At 37.6% G+C, this 17,631-nt stretch overlaps 2 protein-coding genes and 1 long non-coding RNA gene across 3 annotated transcripts; 1 reads left to right on the top strand and 2 right to left on the bottom strand.

The window, feature by feature from the left end:
* Positions 1-3,999: 3,999 nt before the first annotated feature.
* On the bottom strand, positions 4,000-4,553 carry LOC110456078. Its single transcript, XR_002463550.1, has 2 exons — positions 4,489-4,553; positions 4,000-4,119 (listed from the first exon to the last, which is right to left on the bottom strand). It is a non-coding gene; the product is annotated as an uncharacterized LOC110456078 (long non-coding RNA).
* Positions 4,554-6,847: 2,294 nt separating this feature from the next.
* LOC110456084 (serine-enriched protein-like) lies at positions 6,848-11,751 on the bottom strand. Its single transcript, XM_021506622.1, has 5 exons — positions 11,361-11,751; positions 8,514-8,754; positions 8,152-8,339; positions 7,778-7,941; positions 6,848-7,539 (listed from the first exon to the last, which is right to left on the bottom strand). The coding sequence occupies exons 1-5, from the start codon at positions 11,440-11,442 to the stop codon at positions 7,405-7,407; spliced, it is 810 nt and encodes a 269-aa protein (XP_021362297.1). The 5' UTR covers positions 11,443-11,751; the 3' UTR covers positions 6,848-7,404.
* A 2,716-nt stretch (positions 11,752-14,467) lies between these two features.
* Positions 14,468-16,816, top strand: LOC110456066 (serine-enriched protein-like). The gene is made up of 4 exons (XM_021506604.1): positions 14,468-14,604; positions 15,069-15,247; positions 15,460-15,623; positions 16,019-16,816. The coding sequence occupies exons 1-4, from the start codon at positions 14,516-14,518 to the stop codon at positions 16,136-16,138; spliced, it is 552 nt and encodes a 183-aa protein (XP_021362279.1). The 5' UTR covers positions 14,468-14,515; the 3' UTR covers positions 16,139-16,816.
* Positions 16,817-17,631: the final 815 nt, after the last annotated feature.

Here is a 17,631-nt window from a genome sequence, read left to right as displayed (position 1 = left end):
AAACAGCCTCAAGTGATGTCAGAAAACAAGAGTACCATCAACAGCTACCAGCTCTGTATATGCTCCACTCCAAAGTATGGATGGATCAGATACCACCAAGTCCCATTTTGTCAATGGAACAAGTAGCAAATACCTCAACGTATGCCGTCCAACCCATATCTTGAGGACACCAAGATCTCTACTGTAGAGGACGAACCAACGCTTATATACAGCACAGAGTCGTTCGAAGACCTAAATGGCACATCAATAAATGATATACCACCTAGGTCACCTGAACTTGACAGATACTAATACTAGGAAGAAGTTTTTACCAGTTTTAATGACATTGATGATTCCTCTAAAATACCAGTGGACAAGCTTAAAATTTACTACTCTAATGTAGACACTCTGACCAAAACAAAGAAGTCCGAACTTGAACTCTATATAGAAAATAACCATCCAGATGTGATATGTCTCTTCGAAATTCTACCAAAAATGTACCAAACCCCAGTAGACAACAGAATGTACAACATACAAAACTACAACCAAGTTATGGGGCAACATAGGAAAAGAGGTGTGATCATATATGTAATCACCACTATTGATTGCGACTCCCTACAGCAAACCTATGTCGCCAACCAATCTCACACATACGTAACGTAGGGGATTTACAAAGAGATAAACTGGAACCATTACACAACCAGTGTTAGTGAGTAGCATCCAGCAACACTCTTCCTAGAGTGCATAAGGGACAACTTCTTGTACCAACATGTCACAGAAACTAACAGATACAGAGAAGGACAAACACAATCAACATTGGATCTAATCCTTTCCAATGAAGAGGGAATGGTTGAAAGTCTCAATTATTATAATGGACTAGGGAAAAGCGACCATCTTGTACTAACCTACGACTTTATCTGCTACAGTCAAATTCCACGAGCAGAACAAATTCGGGCACCCATGAAACATAATTTTCACATAGGAGACTATGAATTAATCAATGAGGACCTCAAACAAAAGGATTCTCATGAACTTGGTAGATGTTCAGACGTCAAGGAGGCTTGGGAGAAACTTTCTATGATTATCACTAAAGAAATAGAGAAACATGTACCAGTGAGGAATAACTCCCGATCCCTCCCAATAAGGAAAATCAACATCGACAAAGCTTCAAGAGACTCTATTAAGAAAAAAGAGCAACGTTGGAAAACATAACTTCACTGTAAAAACACAGAAAACTTCATAAAAAACAAGACTGAGAGAAATCGAAGCGTCCATTTAATTAGAAGATCAAACTATACATTTGAAAAGGTTTTGGTGGACAACATCAAAACAAACCCAAAGCCGTTCTGGAAATATGTTCCAACTAAAACAAAAACAGCAACGTCCATCACCAGAGTCAAAAATGATAAAGGAGAAATGACAACCTCAGACTTGGAGACGGCCAACGTTATGAACACTTTCTTTGCTAGTGTATTTGTTGACGACAGCGAAGTAGTTTTGCCTGAGTTTGAGGAAAGACCATACGATAGCGTGCTTACCGAACTATCAGTGACAGAAAATCATTTGTAAGCAGCAACTAAGAAAACCAATCCAAACAAATCTCCTGGCCCAGATAACATCCATCCAAATTTCATCTAAAAAACAATAGAATCATTAAAAGAAACTCTTAACAAACATCTTTAACAGGTCTATTCAAGAAGGAACCCTGCCAGATTCGTGGAAAAAGGCTCATGTCTCACCAATATTTAACAAAGGTTCTTAAAGTGACTCGGGAAACTACAGACCTATCAGTTTGACGTCAGTTCCATGTAAGATCCTACAACGCATAGTCCGAGATGCAATCTTAAAACACATGGACAAGAACCATCTCTTCACCCCCCACCAACATGGCTTCAGAAGTGGCCGCTCCTGTACCACTGAACTACTAGAGGTCATTGAAGACTGACTGAACACAGGCACTAGATGATGGGAACAATGTGGACATCATATACCTCGACTTCAGCAAAGATTTTGACAAAGTGTCGCACCGCTTGCTATTATACAAACTATATAAATATATATATATGGTATCAGAGGTCATTTTGGCTTGGACTAAGGAATTCCTAAAAGGCATGACCCAACGAGTTACAATCAACAGAGCGAAATCCTCAAGTCTTCCAGTCACAAATGGAGTTCCCCAGGGAAGCGTCCTTGGCCCGATACCATTCTTGATCTACGTCAATGACACGCCTGAACTTCTCAGCTGTATAACCAAATTATTTGCGGACGATACCAATCTCTATTCAAAAACTCGAACAGAATTAGAAAGACAACAACTCCAAATAAACATCAACAAAATAAGTAACTGGACCGACAGCTGACTCATGAAGCTAAACACCAAGATGAACAAACAACCGAAATAGAGAAAGTAGCCACAGCAAGGGACCTTGGAGTTCACTTTGACAACATCCTAAAATTCTCAACCCAAGTCAATACGGCAGTGTCGAAATGTTAGGTATACTGTTTCGAACTTTCATTTTTATTGATATAGCTCTTTTTATAACCCTGTAAAAGTCAATTATCCGTCCACATCTAGAATACGCGACGCAAGTGTGGTCACTGTATCTAAACAAGGACAAAATAGCTATCGAAAATGTCCAACGAAGCGCCACTAAAAGACTACTAGAAATACAGATTATGCCCTACCATGAACGCATAAGAACATTAGGTCCACCATCTCTGAAATACAGGCGTGAGAGGGCAGATGTGGTTGAGTTGTATAAAATATTGAACGGGATCGACCAGTTATGCTACGGGCTGATGTTTCGTCCTACACCACTTAGTATCACTACATGTCACTCTAAAAAGATATTCAAGAAAAATTTCAGGCTTAACACTAGTAAGAATGTCTTACATAACCGAGTGATCAAGGTCTGGAACAGTCTACCCGAGGAAACTGTCTCGTCAAAAACATTTAACGAGTTCAAGTCAAACTTAAACACACTGTGGAGGAATCACCCCCGGAAGTTCAGCCCTTCCTTTTATCGTTAATGATTCACACGGAAATCTCATTTACCATTAGAATGTTAGTTACTACCTATAGCATAATTGAGGTTATATACATAAATCTTTTAAATCATACATAAATTATTGGCATAATAAACAAGTATTCACAATAAAATAAAGTGTAAAAGCTTGATACATTGTAAATAGTTTTAATCCCTGCGCAACCGCAGTCCGTTGATGGCAGGCTATTCTGCTAGCAACGTATCAAGTGAGAAGAGGATATTTAGACGTCTCCACAAGCTCAAGCTTCCGATCGACGTTCAACAACAACATATATATTGTTAATAGTTCTTTACAATTATTGAAAAACAACCTGTGTGCGCAACCGGAAGGAAGTTGTGTCCAGCAGAAGTTTATTGACAAGGATCATACCATTCGGCTAACCTCGGCCGATTCGGGTACCTTTCATCTAGATGTAGATCTGCCGAGGTGTGCCGAATGGAATCATCCATCATCAAGAAGCCATTGATGTCAACCAGTGATTCCAGTGATTCAAGGGGATACCCGAACCGGGCGAAGACTTAGATAAAAGAAGGAGGAGTGCAGTGGAATTTGACTGGGTCGATCGTCGGCGACCAGTTAACTCAATTGGTAGAGCGTCCGTCTACAGTTCGGAGGGTCCCGGATCTAACCTTTGTCTGGCCGTTGGATTTTCTCTTTTTCCTGTTACACTAGAATGAAACCGATGACCAGAAAGTTCTATTGACGGCCCAAGTTTCAAGAACGTTTCTGAAAATTTCCATTTCAGCTCGTCTCGCGGAATCATTTTTAATTATTGCTAGAGGGGGTTCCAGGAATATCGTTTGCTCTGACGATACAGAAACTTCATTGCTGTAAATATCATAGGATCCTCAAAATAAAACCACTGATAGGAAGGTAGAACATTTACGCCGGTATAAACGCAAACCGGCTTCAGCCATACTGCAATTTTAATGATGTAATTACCTAAGTTTGCAATAGCCTCTTGCGAGTTACTTGAGAACATACATGGGGACAGGTATATCTTCTATAACCATGGTGATTTGTTTGTTGTGTTTGGTAATGTTTTCCATATACTCGGATAGTGCCGCACAGTAAGCGAAGTATTCCTCGAGCCTGAAAAAGTATAATAGAACTTGGTCACTATGATTTTATATATTGTATTGTATTTATTACATCGGAATCCTATGAACACTGAATATTATAACTTTGTGTTTTGAAATTACTAGTATTTAGAGATAATATCTAAATATTTAGCGTGTTTAAAAGGCCACAACAAAATGCCAATAACCAGCCACCAAACCTCCTAGTTCTAGCTGTAAATAGAATTAATCACTTCAACGTGTTACAGAAGTTTTCTGGTACATGCATGTGAGTACTGTACTGTAGTATCTCCAAGGATCAAGAACTGTATCGAGTAGCTGATACACCAATAATAGGAAAAGTAAAACAAATAGCTATACAGGAAATGTATGCAATACCTACTCGTCGGCAAGTTGACACAGTGAGTCCACATCAAGGATAAAGATACCTTCCATGCTAGAGTTTAAATTTAATGGAAAATAGTAGCGATGTCGTAACTAGGTTCAATTGTTCTCGAGAACATGCGAGAGTGTTGACGTAATTCCATCTATGACGTCATACTATTTGTGGTCGGGGTCGGAGTTCCTTTTCATTTGCGCAGATCTTTGAAACATAATGGATGGTGCTATTAAAGTATTGAAACACATGCTTTGAATATTTCTTAGGGTTTGATTCCCAGTTACTAACAAATAAAGCTGGCATATTATTAAAAACAACAAAGAACACAGTATTTGATCTGTCTGGGTATAGTTCAGCATACATTTTAAACACGTTTTTTTTACCAAATTGCCGAACGTCCATTTCTGTGGAAACAATGTCATGTTCTCTGTGGTTACCATTCCCGACTGGGGATACTTAATTGAAACGATCATCGGAAACCATTCGGGAAGGTGTTAATTGAACGTCACGACATTAGTTGTGCCCGATTATTTCCAAAGTCTGATATGAGAACAGAACTGGAAAATATTAACGTCAAAAGATCCCTTCGTTACTCTTTCATACTAACATTTTGAATTGTTGCGTTAATTTAGAGACTGTACCAGCGTCTCTGTTTGTTGCCTTTGCCTAACAAATCTTCTAGGTTCGGAGAAAAGAAGGCATCTGCTGTACGATCTTCGTAAGATTGTAAGGCCATTTAATTGAGAGTTTCTGTTAAATCTTTTTTGTGGCAAAGGGAATCAGCAGTAATGAATCACTTAATTTAACAAGTACAAATTGTAATGGGGGACCATTACAGAAGTCTACCAAACTGCCCCCATTGTCGCAAAGATACACCAGAAAAGGATCACAATGGCATAAAACACCTTGATACTAAATTTGGGTGAAATCGAACAATATCTTAATTTCGACCAATCTTAAGCATCCATGTTGTTGGTATGGCAACGAAACATATGCAGTTGAATTTGCAGTCCCCTAATACCCATATATACCAATTTTCATAAAAATCAAACAATACATAAATTACCACCAATCAGAAGCCTCCGTGTGGTTGCTATATAGTTACTATAGCAACGAAACATATGCGGCTTAATTTGTAGTCCCCTAATACCCATATATACCAATTTTCATAAAAATCAAACAATATCTAACTTTCGACCAATCAGAAGCCTCCGTGTGGTTGCTATGAAGTTGCTTTGGCAACGAAACCTATGCGGTTGAATTCGCAGTCCCCTAATACTCCTATATACCAATTTTTATCAAAATCGAACAATATCTTCCCCATAGTCGCACAGATGCATCAGAAAATGATCGCAATGCCTTTATACACCCTACATACTAAATTTGAGAGAAATCAAACAATTTCTAAATTGCGACCAATTAGAAGCCTCTGTGTGGTGGCTATGGCAACGAATGAATGCGCTTGAATTTGCAGTCCTTTAATACCCCTACATATCGATTGTCATCAAAATCGAACACTATCTAAATTTTGACCAATCAGAAGCCTCCGTGTGGTTGAATTCGCAGTCCCCCTAATACCCCTGTAAACCAATTTTCACCAACAACGAGCAATATCTAAATTTCGACCAATCAGAACCCAGTATATAGAGGCTATTTTGTCAAATTAGAAAACAAATGTCGCAGTTGAGTTTGCAATGCCATATTACACATACATACCCAATTTGAACGAAATCGAACAATAACGGAGTTTCGACCAATCAGCAACCAGTATATGGCAGCCATTTTGTCTAATTAGAAAACAGATGTCATGGTTGAGTTCGCAGTACCATCATACACCAACATGCCAAATTTGGAATGCATTGGAAAATATCTATAAAACATGTAAAATAGGATAGGTTACATTGGCTATCTTTAGCGAACACCTTTAGAAATTTTAAATTCCCAAAAATTTCAAAAATTCATGGCGGCCATCTTGGATGGTAATCGGTAATAGTTTGGGGGAATTAATTATCCAATAAGTTAGTAACAAGAATATAGAAATGAAGCCGTGTTCATTTGACAGGTAATGCTGAGATTACTTTGTTTTCGAAATATATGTGTGTTAAAAGACCTCAATCATTCCCAATAATTAGGAATTTCGACATACATTTGCAATCTCGATACTATGAATATACTATGCCGCAAAACAAGAGAAGTGTCTCAATTCCATTTCTATTGTCAAGACAATGGACGTCTGCGAACCCAATGTGTCTAAAATGACTTCTTAATGTTACTCACACTAGAAACTCTATTTCGTGTGTTCTGTGTTGACAAGCAAATTACTTCTAACAAAACACAACAACAAAAACTGATTTTAGTTTGATATATTCAAATGTATTATTCATGCTATACAATATATTAACGGAAGACTATCAGCACAAAACTTAGCACCAAATATTATAGCACACAAATATACTCTCACATCCGGTACACATTATAACACCACACACATACACGCATTTTCTCACTCCCGATACACACATAGGCATTTTCTCGCTAACGATACACACATGGGCATTTCCTCACTTCCGGTACACACATTGGCATTTTCTCGCTTCCGATACACACAGGCATTTTCTCACTTCCGGTACACACACTAGGCGTATATACACATTTTACTTCCGGTACACAAACATATGTCTCATATCAACTCGCTCCATGTAACAGACAACTGACATCCGTTTGAGCAACTATGGCATTGTTTCCTTCTTGAGTATCAAATGGTTTGAGACATTCTATATTTCATATAGACACGGCCATACCCTGGTAAACTGTGGCAGTCCACAACAAACCGGAAGTCAGGTTGAGATGTGATTGCACAGTGGTTTGAGTTATCAGCACTTTTTAGAAATTTAAATCAGTACAATGTCATGTGTCAAATCATACTGTAGTCGTCAACCTCGAAGGCGAGGGCGGCGGCGATGAAACTGAGGAGGATACCGCAGGAGTAGACGATATGGACGATGGTGACGCTGACGTTGTTTCCTGGGAGGCCTGTTCTATGTGTTTGGAAATCTGTAACAACGAAGAGATTCATTATAGTGATGTTTTTTTCTAATGAAGGAAACAATGGTATCGAAAACAGTAAACATAGTTGTCCATAATCTTTAATCGCAGTCAAAAATGGCGACAATACGAGTATTTGCGAAATAGAATCAGTTCAACATGGGAATTATCGTGAAGAGAGATAAATGAAAAGAATAATAATAATATGGATAAGATCCAATAGGTCGTTATTTGACCTCCAACTGACCTTAGATAAGAGCTTGCCAGCTGTTTTATGATGGCTGTACTGATGAGCACCTTTCCGGATCGCTGCTATGGATCCGTTTTCAGACTTGAAACACCGCTTGATGAAATCCCAGCATGCCACTTTAAGGTCCATGAGTTTAAACTGGCTTGCTCCACACAGAAGACCTATAAAACAAAACAATTGTAAATAAATTTACGGTGAAATTTAGTCTTTTTTTCAATATGACAAAAGAAATATAAAAACATATATAAGCACCAAGCGAATACTTTTAATATTCAAGAAATGCTATTCGGGGTCAAAAGTAGTTGGCCATGACACTAAGCACAGTTTGCTGGTGCACACTTTGTGTCGGGATACTTTAAACTTGTTCCTACCTGTGACATTTTTGGCAGTGACGTCAACTGCTCCACAATGGATGAACTGGACAATCTTTCGGAAATCTTCTGGCTCGTATTTCTTCACGTCAATGACCAGGCGAGAGCTGATTCGGGATTTCCGGGATTTCTTCGACTTATTTTCTTCTTCCTCCTTCTGTTTCTGTAGAATCAGCTGGTACATGACCCTGAGAATGGAGAAACAGAACATGCTATAAAAAATCTTTTCATAGGTCTGGAACTTTGCGTTTAGTCTACTCAATAAGATTGGTTAAAGTACTCACATTCCTTCATTATTACCAAATCAAGTGTTAACCTTTCTTAATTTGTAGTTTTAATTATTTCACTCATTGTTTGTTTACCTGCTGCGAGTTCCAAGAATTGCTTTCACGCCGTGAACCGGAACTTTGGTAGGCCCAACGAGGAAAGTGACGTCACACAGCTCTGGCATGGACAGGATGTACTTAAGCTGTTCACAGAGGGCGCTGGTACTATTGTAGTTCACGGCATCTTTAGCCTTGTAGTCGCTTTCTTGGTCGCTTGAATCGCCTACTTCCAGCAAAGACTCCGGGTTTGATTCATATCCAGATGAAAATCCAACGTCTGTAAAAAGAACGATAAATTCATTATTACTCAATGAAAGATTGCAGGAGATTGAAACAGGTGTATACTTTCCCCCAAAAGTTTAATGGTAAAGATATACCACTTTTAATATCAACCTGTGTATACATGTCTATTATAATGGTATCGCTATGTATATTTTTTTATAACTTGTGAGGTGAAATACGATATACTATTTTCACATACGAACGTAGATTTATCATTTTCTGTTTGAACAGGGACATCTATCTCTGTCGATATCACAAAAGATGTAATAAACAGCGAATGTCAGTAGATTTGTTTATTCACAGTATTCAGTAAAACTACGTGTACAGTGGGTGGTTGTTCACCAGGAACGCATCCATCATACAGTCAAAAAGATAGGGCAGCTTGTAAGATTATTACATAAAAGTGCATGTATTTTAAGATACATTTCAGTTCTTTCCTTATTCGATTGATATGTTCAAATGCGGCGATCGATTGTTATGTTTGTAGCAAGATCGAAAGTTTAGTTTTATTTTAATTTCAATTAAATAAAACTTATGTATCATATATGAAACTGGTGATGTTTTGTTCTGTCGCTGTATAATACCGAACCTTTGGTTACAGTTGAAAAAGGTGTTTCAAAATTTAATGATGGAATTATTCCCAAGTTGTATATCAGCGAGTTTTATATGAATAGTGGTGAAATGAGTAACATGATAACATCTGAACAAAGTTTTATCTTGATGTGTTTATTCCAAGTGTAAATCAATTTCCTGCTGTAGGTAAACCACGGACAACCACCCATATTGTCAAGTAAAAAAGTTTATAAAAAGTGTATTTGTGAAAATTAAATCTATTGAAATGGGTGCCCACCAAGTAGCCATTTAACCTGAAGTAAATGTATTTTTTCTGGGTTGTACCCTAGCTAGCTCACACTGAGACCATTGTAGTCGAGATATACATCGTATCTTTGTACTGTAAATTGAAATTTCGGTGTGCTTTCGAAATGATATATAAAGCGTAATCTGCGTGCCGTAATTATTCTAAATAACGTATTCGATTAAATCATTATATTAACCCACATATACGTCAAATAATTTCAAGCATTGCTACCTGCGCCTGATAATGTGGTTAGCTTTGTCAGGTAATATGGTTAGCTTTGTCAAGTATTATGGCTAGCTGCTCCAGGTAATATGACTAGCTTTGTCAGGTAATATGGCTAACTTTGTCGGGTAATATGGTTAGCTTTGTCGGTTATGTGGCTAGCTGTGCCAGTTAATATAGCTAGCTTTGTCAGATAATATGGTTAGCTTTGTCAGGTAATGTGGAAAGCTGTGCCAGGTAATATGACTAGCTTTGTCAGGTAATATGCCTAGCAGCGCCAGGTATTATGGCTAGCTTCCTGAGATGATATGGCTAGCTGTGCCAGGTATTATGGCTAGCTTCCAGAGATGATATGGCTAGCTGTGCCAGAAAACACAGGTCAATACCATTCATCCTATTTCTCCCCTCCTCATTTTCGTGGTTTTAGCCTTTATTAGTTATATTATAATTTAAACTCTAAATTTCCTTACACATTCATTGAACACTATAACATTATGTCAGTATATGCATCAACGTAACGTCCCTTAGTTCATCATAAATGTCTATATGTGATAAAGCTATCAGACCAAGGGTAAGTACAGTCTTCGTCGAAGTGTCGTAAAACCAGGGGAATTTATAGAACAAATATGTCATTCTTTAACAAATAAGTTTTCCGACACTGTCGAGTATTTTAAATCCCCATATTGCTGACTCGTCTGTCCTGATGATCCAAATGTCACTGACAGGGTTTGAAGTTGTATCTTATCTCTTTAAATGGTTTATCAAGTTTCTTGACTTTTCTGTGACCTTGGAGTCGATTAAAGTGGTCCCTGTCCCTTTAGAATGACAATTATCTAACTGATTGGTATAACATGCACACACGCTCTTAGAGAAGTTTTCCTCATATGACATGTATTAAAAAGGAACCAAGATTTAACTGGACAGACTATATACATCTTGTTTATAAAGAATATCATACTTGATCATTCGGAGAAGCGCCCAGGGCAATCGCTGTTTAGATTTTAAATTAAATGTAAATATTCTCGAGTGTAGGATGGGAGTTGATTATACCTTTAATACGTATATAGTACGTTTAGCCTTATACAGACCGACACCTTTTTAATGGTACTTGCCTTGTATATAATCAACTGTTGTACCTCTCGAGTATATTGAATTTTCACAATTTACATTACAGAGATATCAACTCTATCAGCTGTGATGTTATATAATAAATAAACCGCAACTGAACCACAAAGCTATGAAAAGTCCATTTATCTTTAAATTCTATGTATGTTGTATCATTTCTGCAAATTTAATTGAGAAATCAATATTATTGGACAAGATCCTAGACCTATAATAGCGCCCCCTCCCTTTTCATGAAATTAATTTCTATAATTTTTGAACTCAATGTCCGGGGACCAGATACGATTTCTTTGATATATTACCACATGAGATAATATAAGATACCATAGATTTGAGCTAAAATATAAAAGTCCTGTCTGTTAATTATTTAGAGAAAGTGAATACATAAATTGGCTTACCATCGTTGTCAATATTTTCTGTGGTCAAGATGTCTAATTCGTCATTCTGGACAAGAAGAGCTTTAGAATCCGACTTCTCCATTGTCAAGTAAAGAATGGTAAGGTACGAATTGGTTGTAGTGATATTCGTTTCTATGTAAATCTAAGATTGATCATTCTCGTTGGTGTCTCTATCCTTTTTATACACATCCAAAGAAATAACCAATCACCTCAAACAACTCCTGGTCGAGTTAATCCTGTCAGGTAAGTGGCATATTACTAGAGGTGCCATATTTGTCAGTCACGTGCTGTCAGAGTCATCAAATTTCTCACGTGTGAAAACACTGGCACTTGATCGACTAACGAGGACCGTATCTACGGAGTTACGTACAGGCGCCACCCGTCATACCGAATACGGTACGGTTTAGTGTGTGATTTTAACATTTTAATGCGACCTGTCAAAACCAGCTCTTGAGAGCGAGGGGGTGGACCGTTAAAATTAGGTTAGTTGTTTACACGAACATGATTGGTATGTAACGGCCCTTACATTCATTTCTATAGGACCGACGATCGAGTCCATCAAAAACAACAATACGCTATTGTATCACTACCTGTCCAACGAGAAACAGGTGTTTTAATGAGAAACGCTGATGTCGGAAATAAAGTTCTAATACGTACATGCGAACAGGTCACTTTGTCGCACCTGTAGTTCGATTGGAAAACTTGTTATTGTTGAACAATAAAGCACCTAAACTTTCCCATTAGTTCACGTAATGCCTCAATTACACCTATTGTACACTTATCTTTATATCTCAATCGGCATTGGCCGACTGATGCTATCGGTTTATTACCGTAATTAAATATGATAAGTACTTTCACCCCAGGTATTTAATGCAATAAAAGGCTTAAGTTTGGTAGCAAATGTATCCAAAACTACAGGTTAATAAACCCAATTATTGTAACTTGATTTTAGAGTATTACATTTCACTAGTTGAAACACTAATTGTTACAACCTGGAAATGTACACACTCTAATAAATCGTATATTCGACAATTTTGAAGCGAAAATGTTAGGAAACAGAAAGTATCTATACGAAAAAGTAAATTACATATTACATAAGTTATCATCCATACCGGAAATATTTTATAGTAACGTTTGCTAAAATATCGGACAGATACCCACTCCACAATATCTAACATCTGACATTTTGTCGAGTAACAATACAGTATCTACAGAAATTGATTAATTACAGTACATTGACATTCCAACTTATATACAATTTCATTTTTATAATTTTATTGTATTAACGGGTAAACTGTCCTACAATGCTTGACGGAACTTTACAACGTATACACGTATCCACGCTGGCTGCATTGCTGTGTACCTATGTGTAATGCTATATAATTTAAGACAAATCTAATAAATCCTAAATTTTACAATTGATGATGTTGCTCCCGTTACACAGAATGGTAATGTGGAGGTAAATAAATGTTTGAGGTATTATGAGGCCTTGGGAAAACTCTGACGACATAAAATACGTATTATTGTAGGTGTTGTACATTTTGGAATTAAGGACCGACGGCTAAATAAATAATATTATTAATTGCCTATTTTTTAAACATAAGTTAGGTATGCATATAACATTCTTTTTTTTTAATGACCTTAACATTCCAATATTTCTGACACTTGGTTTTCGTGATAGAAAGTAATGAATTTCATCCAATAACTAAACGCAGGGCCGGTTACACGGCGAGTATTTCCTGTTTACTTAAACGTCATAGATCAGTCCTGTTTGTTTACATAATCAACTTATTGTTTACAAGGAATAGATACCCGGCTAGATTACTTCTTTCTTAGACAATCAGGACCTATGTCAACAGATCCTACTCTGACATGGTCACCTTGGAATCCGTTATCAAAACAGATCAACGCGCGTTAAACACACACACATCAAGTTGTCACGCGACGGTCGCACGTGGCCTAGACAGCGGTCACTTTCGACAGTGAGGGAAAGTGACCATTTCTGATCTACTCCGTGTCACTGCTTACCTTAATTGTCAAAAATGGTATAAAAATCGCAATGTCCATCACATTCACCACAATCGTCTCTTTCAATACTCTACAATACAACACAAGGCAACATATATCTTGTTAACGATGGAAAGAACCGACTCTACCGCCAAACTTGTCGACAGTGATCATCTGGGCCTTTTGAGCGACCAGTCGGAGTCTGAAGGTAAATGATAAACAATTGTAAAACTATCGGTGTCGAAATTATCAGGCTTATGCATGACTAATAAGAGTTACTTCCCTTAAATGTGCTGGCCTACGCATTCAATATAATTTGGTACACATAATAAATTGTAAAGTATAGGCCTATATACCTTACAAATGTGATGTGTTTTAGAAGTAAGATTATATGCTACCATACGCATTAAATATAATTTGGTACACAAATAGTTTGCTATAGAATTAAGGATATATGCTACCTTACATAGTATTAAGGCTATCTTACACATTTACCCGTAATTTGTGATAGAATTAAGGTGATATGCTACCTTATGTATATAAATCATACCTGTGATTTATGTAAGAGTTAAGACGATATGCTACTTTAAAAGCGTGATAAGTCTTACGCTTCACACATGTGATTAGTGTTTATGCGATATGCCACCTCACACATTATGCATGTGTCCTGTTAAAATTTACATTTTATACCTGTCATTTGTGTAAGTTAAGTTTTAATGATACATTACATAGTATATCTGTAACTTGTGATAAAGTTAAGGATATATGCAACCTTACACATTGTACTTTTGTATTAAAGATATATATGCTACCTTACATGTTGCGCTTTGAAAACTTTTAAGTGACATCTAGAACTTGTTTTGGAAACATTACAAATATCCACTACCAGATTCAATGACAGATTTCTTGATTTAACGGATTCCGTAAAATGAATGTTGAAAATAACTTATGCCCTTTTTTATTCAGGATTCTCCTCGGGCTACGACTCGGACGATATATCGGACTCCGAATCATGTCCCCTGCACGACAACGACGACAACAAAGATGTCGACGACGGATTGGGCTTGGAATGCGACAACATCAGCAGTGACCCCGTGAAGTACCAGAACACCAGCGCCCTCTGTGAACACCTGAAATACATCTTATCCATGCCAGAACTTTGTGACGTCACATTCCTCGTAGGGCCAACTAAAGTCCCCGTCCATGGAGTGAAGGCTATTCTATCAACTCGTAGCAGGTAAGCTTCATCATACATACAACCATGTGGGTTGGTTCAACGTATTTCTTGAAGACAGAATCCTATCAAATGTTAATTCAGAGGGTCTACAATGCCCAAACAAAAGGAAACACTATTGTTAAGGGTGCATAAATATCATTCATCGAGGATCCTTGTGCTGTACAATAATTGAGGCATGGCACCGCTAAGACGGTTATTTAAAAAATGAAATTTGACAAAATAAATCAAATATATTATGTACATGATAAGAAAACATACAAGATATGGTTATAAGTATATATTACTTCCGGTCCTTGTCACTATACGGTCTCAACTCTTTAACGATTGTTTTGTACCATTTTACCGGCAGATTTCGAGACAATGTCCCTTAACAAATAACCAACATACTTCGGGAGAATATTCCTTTGTGATCCATTGCACAATCTATCACTACTTTTTCTGTAACAACTTGTTTATTGTTTCAGGGTTATGTACCAGCTAATCCTTAAGAATGAACGCTGTATGAAAGAAGCCAAGAAGTCCAGAAAGCCCAGACAATCCCGTTTGACCATTGAAGTGAATAAGTACCAGCCCGAGGACTTCCGCAAGATAGTACAGTTCATCCACTGTGGCTCTGTGGATGTAGACTCCAGAAGTGTTGCAGGTAGGTTTTGATTACAGTCAGCAGTAATACCATTAAGAAACCTCAGTTTCATGAACTTCTGCAATATAAATTGCACTATACAAGTGTATTCAGATTACATCTGACAACATAGATGCAATGACTTTGTTTTTCTTTATGAACATTATTCTTTCCACGTGGTGACAACAACAACAATGATAGCTTTACATTGAATTCTGTCATTTTGTTACCAGGTTTGCTTTGCGGTGCCAGACAGTTTGGATTAGACGATTTGAAGACCGCTTGTTTGGATTATATCAGACGATGTGTCCAGACACGACCTCAGTCGCTGATCACCATACAGAGGGGTGCTAACCAGTACATACACCACCGATACGGCATCAAGTTATTCACCAAGGTAAGCATACCGATTTATGTCGACACTACATAATAAAATACTCTGCTGGCATTTAACAGTTTCACACTGATTTTAAACATTGTTTAATTATCACACTAAGATAATTCAAAGATACTACAGAACAAACGTATGTGACAAGTATAATTCAAGATCAGCCAGTGTTTGCTGTTAATGTATGTTGTCATACTGGGACATCAACCTCCTTTTATGTCCACACAGATAAATGTACACGGTATTGTAGAATCTCAATTTCAAAAAATAAGGGAGACAATTCAATCACAAAGTAAATATTATTGAATTGTGTTAGGTAGCATATACTCCATCTAAAGCCTTGAATAGGAAATATTGAAAAACGCTTTTTGTCACCCTCTAAAATGTAATGGTTTTCTTTGCAGGTGCAGCATCTCATGACATCAACAACCAAGAAAGTGACACCAACTACCAAGAAAGTGACATCAACTACCAAGAAAGTGACATCAACTACCAGGAAAGTGGCTATAGAGACAGCAGTATGAAGTACACCACATAGAATATTTCCACAATAGTGCTAGTGACAATTCTCACCGACTGTAATTCAGAGATACCCACTTTGTTAGAAGTGCTAGTTACAGGTATCTGTGGGTCAGATACATGTCCCCTGCCTTACCGGACACCTATGATTGGGCATTGTGTGCTATGTTTGGACATTTATCAACAACTGTTCTAGTATTGCCTCGTACTTGGACACTTGCCAACAACTGTTCTAGTATTGCCTCGTACTTGGACACTTGCCAACAACTGTTCTAGTATTGCCTTGTACTTGGATACTTGCCAACAACTGTTCTAGTATTGCCTTGTACTTGGATACTTGCCAACAACTGTTCTAGTATTGCCTTGTACTTGGATACTTGCCAACGACTGTTCTAGTATTGCCTTGTACTTGGATACTTGCCAACAACTGTTCTAGTATTGCCTTGTACTTGGATACTTGCCAACGACTGTTCTAGTATTGCCTTGTACTTGGATACTTGCCAACGATTATTCTAGACATTTTATGCTGTACGGAGACACACGGATGGTTTTTGTTATTATTAAATTACAGTGCTATAAGATTGGGGCAATCCAAAATACTCTCAAACGTTGACACTTAATTTCTACAATTACTGTGCTGTTATCATACCATTGTATGTTTCCTGTAAATAATAAAACAAATGTTAATTTCTGATTTCCAGTTTCTATTTCGTTTTTCCTTTAATCTCTTATGTGTTTTCAGTGTAACAATACATGTTCTACTGTGATGTAACTACAATACAAAACACATGCATTCCATACTTTGTTACCACTAGAATGGTCCCATATTGTCAACGCCTATTGGAGACAACAAGAATAGTCCACATATAAAACAACATCTCCAGTAACTCAATTATCCAGGAAGAACTCGCTCATACCCAACAGCAACTCATGGAAGAGTTCAAGGGAAACATTAACAGTATGGTAGACACCAGATGCAAGGAATGGGAAGAAAGGAAATCTAAAGAACAAAATATTATCCTATTCCACGTTCCAGAAAAAACAGATCCAAACCCCCTCAACAACAAGTCTCTAGATGACCAGGACATACGTTCACTGAGCCATACATTAGGAGTCCATCCGATAGGTATTCTAGCTCATTTCCGTATAGGACGAAGTAAAGCTGATTCCATCAGGCCACTAGTTGCTGTTCTAGACAGCAAACAACAAATGAAACTCCTGCTCGAAAACGCCCGTTCTATAAAAGACAGGCCCCTGAAAGACTCAAGAGTGTAATCCTCACTAAAGATCTGACAAAACAGCAGAGAGAAGAAAAGAAACAACGACTAGAGAACAGAAGGCCCAACTCACAACAGGTACTTACCCCATCCAGCCTAGGTAGTAATTTCACAAACAACACTTCAGACAAGAGGAAGAACCCACAGGTAGGAACAACACCAAGTTGCCCAGTCTCTAAAACAGCCTCAAGTGATGTCAGAAAACAAGAGTACCATCAACA

Source organism: Mizuhopecten yessoensis, unplaced genomic scaffold (genome assembly GCF_002113885.1).
Source record: "Mizuhopecten yessoensis strain PY_sf001 unplaced genomic scaffold, ASM211388v2 scaffold8507, whole genome shotgun sequence".
Taxonomy (NCBI): Eukaryota; Metazoa; Mollusca; class Bivalvia; order Pectinida; family Pectinidae; genus Mizuhopecten; species Mizuhopecten yessoensis.
The sequence above is the reverse complement of the archived record's forward strand: the minus strand, read 5'-3'. Positions and strand labels throughout refer to the sequence as shown.